Source organism: Phalangium opilio, unplaced genomic scaffold, assembly GCF_054372755.1.
Source record: "Phalangium opilio isolate 3A_F unplaced genomic scaffold, DU_Popi_V2 ptg000082l_1, whole genome shotgun sequence".
Taxonomy (NCBI): domain Eukaryota; kingdom Metazoa; phylum Arthropoda; class Arachnida; order Opiliones; family Phalangiidae; genus Phalangium; species Phalangium opilio.
In genome coordinates, this window is record NW_028324189.1 from 12500380 (window position 1) to 12507227 (window position 6848).

At 34.0% G+C, this 6848-nt stretch overlaps 1 protein-coding gene across 1 annotated transcript; it reads right to left on the reverse strand.

Annotated features, from left to right (window-relative positions):
• Nucleotides 1-3760: 3760 nt before the first annotated feature.
• Nucleotides 3761-6291, reverse strand: LOC149651772 (uncharacterized). Its single transcript, XM_089847122.1, has 7 exons — nt 6180-6291; nt 5228-6093; nt 4739-4788; nt 4577-4657; nt 4312-4350; nt 3920-3970; nt 3761-3847 (listed from the first exon to the last, which is right to left on the reverse strand). Exons 2-7 carry the CDS (start codon nt 5394-5396, stop codon nt 3827-3829), a joined length of 411 nt encoding a protein of 136 aa, XP_089703248.1. The 5' UTR covers nt 5397-6093; nt 6180-6291; the 3' UTR covers nt 3761-3826.
• Nucleotides 6292-6848: the final 557 nt, after the last annotated feature.

The window sequence follows — 6848 nt, forward strand, 5'->3', positions numbered from 1 at the left end:
AGAAAGTATTTCTGATCATTCCGGTCCTGAATCTGAGGATGAAAGTTCGAACTCTGATTCTTTGGATTCAGAAAATTCGGAACAATTTATAATAAACGAATCTGAGGGTAGTTCTTCTGAAGTAGAAGAATTTGGTGTGCAGCCATACCAATTCCCGTCAATCTGTATCATACTGCGCTCACAGAATGAATCCCCCTACCAGTAGGAAAAACACTACGGAGAAATTGGTAGAGACGAACTAGTAACGTTTTTCGGTGGTTCGGCTCTGTGTCACCAGGTGCCCTCATGATCGCAAAACAAGAGCATTTTGGATCTTTTAATCGTAATTTAAAAATCATTAATTAAACTAAAATATAAAAACATATATATTTTCAGAATCCTTATTTGTCTATCTATCGAAATAAATTAACCTTATAGGGATTTATTGCAATGAAATTAAAAGAAAGTATCCCTTTAAATACTTAAAGAACAATGTACTCGAGGGGATAATCACACTCAGATGTATATGTAGGCTTTTAAATATTAACCGCGAAACGTTTAGTACAGTCAAGGATACAGCGTGTAAGCCAATTATGTGCAGTACGCAGTGATTATCCTCTCGATTATACCCTTGTATGTGCTTATCACGCGGCAAGTAACTATTGTATCATAGACCTACCCATCTCAATAGCTTTGATAGATATATATTTATATTCTTAGCTAGTAGGAAGGCACCCTGTCCCAGACATTTTTTTTAGTTAGCCATTTTGCAAGATGCCATTAAGCTGATATCAGTCAGTCAGATATAGATTTTAATCCATTTATAATCAAAGTTATATTCTCATTTTGCGAAGAAACTTATGGTTTTCTTATTTAATAAATAAAGACACAAATTATAGTTTAATTCAAAGATAAGTTTTTTATTATTAGAACATTGAAATAACAGAATCATTTAGAAAATTCACTATTTTCCCTTGGTGCATTGCTAAAATATTATGTACAAATATCGTTACTAATATGTTATTTGAAGATAGATGATGACGTATTTAACTTACCATAAGAGAACTGACTTGTTTGGCCATACCACCTAATCTACAAGCGATAGCCTAAAATGAAAAAGAAAGTTATGTAAAAATTTGCACGTTTGAAGGGAGGATGAAAAGGAAAATCAAGTTATGTTTTTCTCGATTCTTCTACTAATTATAAGTGAAACATGCAGGAAATATTTCCGAATGATTTTAAACTTTTAAATTAGTTTTGAGATTTGATAAATAATTTGAAATTTACACCTCCAACCAATCGCGTAACGCCTTATCAGTGGCACGTGCTCCATTTCTCGCGCTCAATTTTTTTAGCAAATCTCGCGCTAAAATTCATTCGATTCACGCTCGAAAATTTTTTATTTTAAATAGTATTTTTTATGTCAAAGACCCCTATTAAGTTTAATGAAGAAATATTCAAACACGTGACGAAATTATTTACCTTGATACTGGCCAATTTTTGAAGAAACGCTTTAAAAAGCTGAAAAGAGAAACACGAATCGTAATGTTCAAATCTACGATATAGTTAAAAGTTTTAAATGTATAACAAACAAACGAAGAAGTTGGCTTTTTAAATTAAGGATTTCAACTCAAATTGGGCTACTGAAACGATGGAATCGCTTCAATTAACGCTTTAACAACGTTTAACTGACGCTTGTTAGTTCCGCGGATGATACAAGTCAACTTCTCGATGGATTTTTACTGCCTTCATAAAAGATGTAAAAATATAATCACATCTTTAGCTTTAGGGTCTGGCATCGTTTCGCACGCTTGATTCGTTTTGAAACATTCTTTCATTTCCTCAGCTTCTGCAGCCTGAGTTGGAAAGTTGAATTAATTCAAAGAGATGATAAATAGAGAGTTTGTGTTTTTATTTATCAGAAGATAGACCACTCACTGTTAATGCCTTTTTCCCTATCAGACAATCTACAAATTTCTTGATATCCTCTAAAAAATTTAGACAATTTTACAGTTCAATGCTATTCAAATATGAAATTATAATACGGTTAATGGGGGGGGGGGGGTAAAAGCACAAACCGATATGATATATTGCTTTGAACTTAATTTACCGATTTTTACCGATATATCGGTTAATAATAATTTAAAATCGATTTATATTTGATTGACATCGGTTTCATTGGGTTTAATAATTGGTTAGTTCGCCGAGTTTAAATTATCGGTATCGGTTCAAGTAAAACTTCGATATCGGTTATCACTATTTGATGTACGCTCTTCCGATAAGAGGATGAAACCGTGTATATCGTCATACAAGTATATTTGAGACCAGGAAAACACTTCCAACTTTGATTTCAATTAAACTGTTTCTATGATTGTAATCCTTAGAATTCACAGTTTTGGAAATAGTTCCAACTTACCACAAATTTTCTTCAGTTTAGGGTAAAATGCACCTGGTATCTTGCTAGATAACTTTTTGCCCGCTTCTTCGTCCGTGGATTTATCCGTGCAAGGTAAGCACTTCTCTTCAGAAACCACGAAAGCGACGTACAAAGATAACAGTAAAATAGCTACGCTCAACTTCGTCATGTTGAAACTTTACAATTCAAGAATGTTAATCCAAAGGTTTACGATATTCAAATGTGAAATTAGTTAGGGTAATCGCTGACTTTTATAGCACGAGTTGTGTAAAGAGATTTCGTGAGGATCCTCTATTAGAAAATTATTTGTTCTTGATTTTAATCGTTATGAATAATTTCAGCCGCTTTGGTTAAATAGTCGCAATTTAAAAAATATGTGCTCAGATCGTCTGTGAAAACAGACTTATTTAATATATGCGTGCTTAATTTCAATCGATGCTGCACGAACCATCTTGTAATTATTTTAATACTATTTCAATAGATAAGAGTGAATATAACTAGGCGTGGTTACTTTTCTCCACAGAAACGGAGTATAACTATTCATGTTTACTCAATCAATAAGTCATAAAAAACTAAGTGATGTCAGATCCCCCTTCTTTGTTACCACTATATGACTGCGTATATTGGCAATCTTCAGGGATAGATTTAATTTTAGAAGTAGGAATGGAGAATGGTTAGTAAATATAGCCCAGTAAAGAGCCCCTCCCTCCAATGCGTAACGAAAAGTTTAAATTATCTTATTGGCTCACTTAAACTACGTTTTGATGACGTTGCTGACGAGGACAGCGAAAAATACGTAATTCCTTTTTACCTCTGTCGCTATGACCCGCCTCTTCTTTCATAACCCCCGTCCCGGGGAAGGCGGTCCGGGACATTACTCTGTTCTCCATTCCTACTTCTAAAATTAAATCTATCCCTGCAATCTTATAATGACTGTTGCAATCCAACATATGGGAATACAATATGGCTATACGTAAAGATTGTAGGTTCAACAGAGCTTTCTTAGATGGGGTAATTATAAAACAAAAATAACAAAATAAGGATGGAAACCATACTTTTATATAAATATATACAATGCGATTGAGTATGTGCTACAATACTCAATATTTAATTGGATTAAATAAAAATTTATGAAAATATTATATGCCATAGCTCATTTGGAATTGAATGGGATCTTCTTATAGCGGAATGATGATATTCTTCTATATTTTTAAACTATATATCTTAATGCACTTGAAAAACCAGGTGTACAAAGGTAAATACTCATTAAAAAACTCTCCTCATCGAAGTCAGTTGTGTCATTTAATAAAACATTCATACTCAAAGGGATTATTTCTTATTTAATAAATAAAGACACAAATTATAGTTTAATTCAAAGATAACTTTTTATTTGTTACAACATTCAAATAACAGTATCATTTAGAAAATTCATTATTTTGCCTTGGTGCATTGCTGAAATATTAAAACGATAAAAATAGTTACAAAATAGTTATTTAAAGATAGATGATGACGTTTTTAACTTACCATAAGAGCACTGACTTTAGCGGCCATACCACTTAATCTACAAGCGATAGCCTAAAATGAAAAAGAAAATTATGAAAAAATATTTGCACGTTTAAAGGGAGGGTGAAAAGAAAAATCAGTGCTGTTTTTCTCGATTCTTCTACAAATTTTAAGTGAAACATTCAGGAAATATCTCCGACTGATTTTAAACTTTTAAATAAGTTTTTAGATTTGATAACGCCCTATCAGTGGCACGTGTTCCATTTCTCGCGCTCAATTTTTTTACCAAATCTCGCGCTAAAATTCATTCGATTCACGAGCCAAAAAACTTAAATTTAAATAGTATTCTTTTACGTTAAAACCCCTATTAAGTTTAATGAAGAAAGATTCAAACACGTGACGAAATTATTTACCTTGATACTGGCCAATTTTTGAAGGTACGCTTTAAAAAGCTGAAATGACAAACACGAATCGTAATATTCAAATCTACGATATAGTTAAAAGCTTCGAGGGTATAACAATCGAACGAAGAAGTTGACTCTTTAAATTGAGGATTTCAACGGGTTACTGAAACTATGGAATCGCTTTAATTAACGCTTTAACAACGTTTAACTGACGCTTGTCAACTTTTCGATTGATTTCTACTCCCTTTCATAAAAGATGTAAAATTATAATCACATCTTTAACTTTGGGGTCTGGCATCGTTTCACACGCTTGATTCGCTGCGAAACATGCTTTCATTTCCTCAGCTTCCGCAGCCTGAGTTGGAAAGTTGAATTAATTCATAGATATGATAAATAGGGGATTGTGTTTTTAATTATCACAAGAAAGACCACTCACTGTTAATGCACCTTTATCTATCAGGCATTTTACAAATTTTTCGATATCCTCTAAAATATTTAGACAATTTATTAGTGCAATGAATTACTAAAATTCTAATACCATTTTATGGGGTGGGGGTAAAAGGGACAAACCGATATTATATCGGTTTCGGTGATCGATATATTGCTTCGTACTTATTTACCGATTTCTACCGATATATCGGTTAATAATCATTTAAAATCGATTTTTAATTCATCGATATCGCATTCATTGGGTTTAATAATCGGTTAGTTCGCCGAGTTAAATTATCGGTATCGGTTCAAGTAAAACTTCGATATCGGTTATCACTATTTGATGTACGCTCTTCCGATAAGAGGATGAAACCGTGTATATCGTCATACAAGTATATTTGAGACCATGAAAACACTTCCAACTTTGATTTCAATTAAACTGTTTCTATAATTCTAATCCTTAGAATTCGAAGTTTTGGAAATAGTTCCAACTTACCACAAATTTTCTTCAGTTTAGGGTAAAATGCACCTGGTATCTTGCTAGCTAACTTTTTGCCCGCTTCTTCGTCCGTGGATTTATCCGTGCAAGGTAAGCACTTCTCTGCGGAAAGCACGAAAGCAACGTACAAAGATAACAGTAAAATAGCTACGCTCAACTTCGTCATGTTGAAACTTTGCAATTCAAGAGTTTTAATCCAAAGGTTTACGTTATTCAAATGTGAAATTAGTTAGGGTAATCGCCGACTTTTATAGCACGAGTTATGTAAAGAGATTTCGTGAGGATCCTCTATTAGAAAATTTTTTGTTCTTGATTTTAATCGTTATGAATAATTTCAGCCGCTTTGGTTAAATAGTCGCAATTTAAAAAATATGTGCTCAGATCGTCTGCGAAAACAGACTTATTGTATAAATGCGTGCTTTAAATGAACTTCATTTCGTTAGATGCTGCACGAACCATCTTGTAGTTATTTTAAAAGTATTTCAATAGAGAAGAGTGAGTAACTACTCAGTGTGAGTACTTTTCTCCACAGAAACGGAGATATAACTATTCATGTTTATTCAATCAGTACCTCATACATAAACCAAGTGACTTTTTTTAATACAGTGATGTCAGATCCCCCTTCTTTGTTCCTACTATATGACTGCATATATTGGCAATATTCAGGGATACATTTAATTTTAGAAGTAGGAATGGAGAACGGTTTGTGTATACTTCAGTCCGACTCATAGCCCAGTATAGAGCCCCTCACTCCAACACGTAACGAAAAGTTTAAATTATTTTATTGGCTCACTTAAACTACGTTTTGATGAAGTTGCTGACGGGGACGGCAAAAAATACGTAATTCCTTTTTACCTCTGTCGCTATGACCAGTGATAGATAGACTTTTTTAAGACGGAATGGGTAATAGGGTTATTCGGGTGCGCGTCCAAGTCCACGACCCCCTTACCCGTGACGGAGGGGTATGAAAGAAGAGGCGGGTCTCATTTTCGTTATGGCGTTGTATGTATATCCGGGTCTGCCCCTTCGTCTGCCAAGTTGGAATGGGCTCGGATTGTAATTTTTGAAAGAACATTGTTTAAAAATGGAAGTTACACAAGACATAGGGTTTGCAACTGAAAAAAAAACGGGGAAGACCCAAGAAAATTAAAAGTGAGTTAGAATTGAGTAAAAGTCTTCATAGATATTACAACACGAACAGGTTTTAACCAAACACTAAGCTCACAAAACTCCTGGCCATTCACTAAGCCTTGGTTAACTTCATCAAATTCGTTTACAAAATCATGAGGATAGTAGACATGTTTGGCTTAAGAAAGAATTAGCGAACACTTTTCACCCTTACAGATGTACTCCAAATCCAAAACACCGGCACCAAATTCACTAACTACCTTCTTAATTGCTATTAAAAACAATTCCCGAATAATTTCCGGACCCTCGCTTTTAGACGGCTCCATTTTGAACCCCTGTGAAGACGCTTATCTGTACAACGCAAGAGGGGTCGTAGTCATAGCGACAGAGGTAAACAGGAATTACGTATTTTTGGCCCACCTTGTCAGCAACATCACCAATACGTAGTTTTAATGAGCCAATAAGATAATTTAATTTTTTGGTTACGTGT

Excerpts from the sequence above, each read along its gene's own strand:
- LOC149651772 (XM_089847122.1), bottom strand. The coding sequence starts at position 5,396 with ATGACGAAGTTGAGCGTAGCTATTTTACTGTTATCTTTGTACGTTGCT. Across the intron at positions 4,351-4,576 it reads CAGACCCCAAAGTTAAAGAT|CTTTTTAAAGCGTACCTTCA; the intron begins GTGATTATAATT and ends TTGTCATTTCAG. Across the intron at positions 3,848-3,919 it reads CTAAAGTCAGTGCTCTTATG|CAATGCACCAAGGCAAAATA; the intron begins GTAAGTTAAAAA and ends TTAATATTTCAG.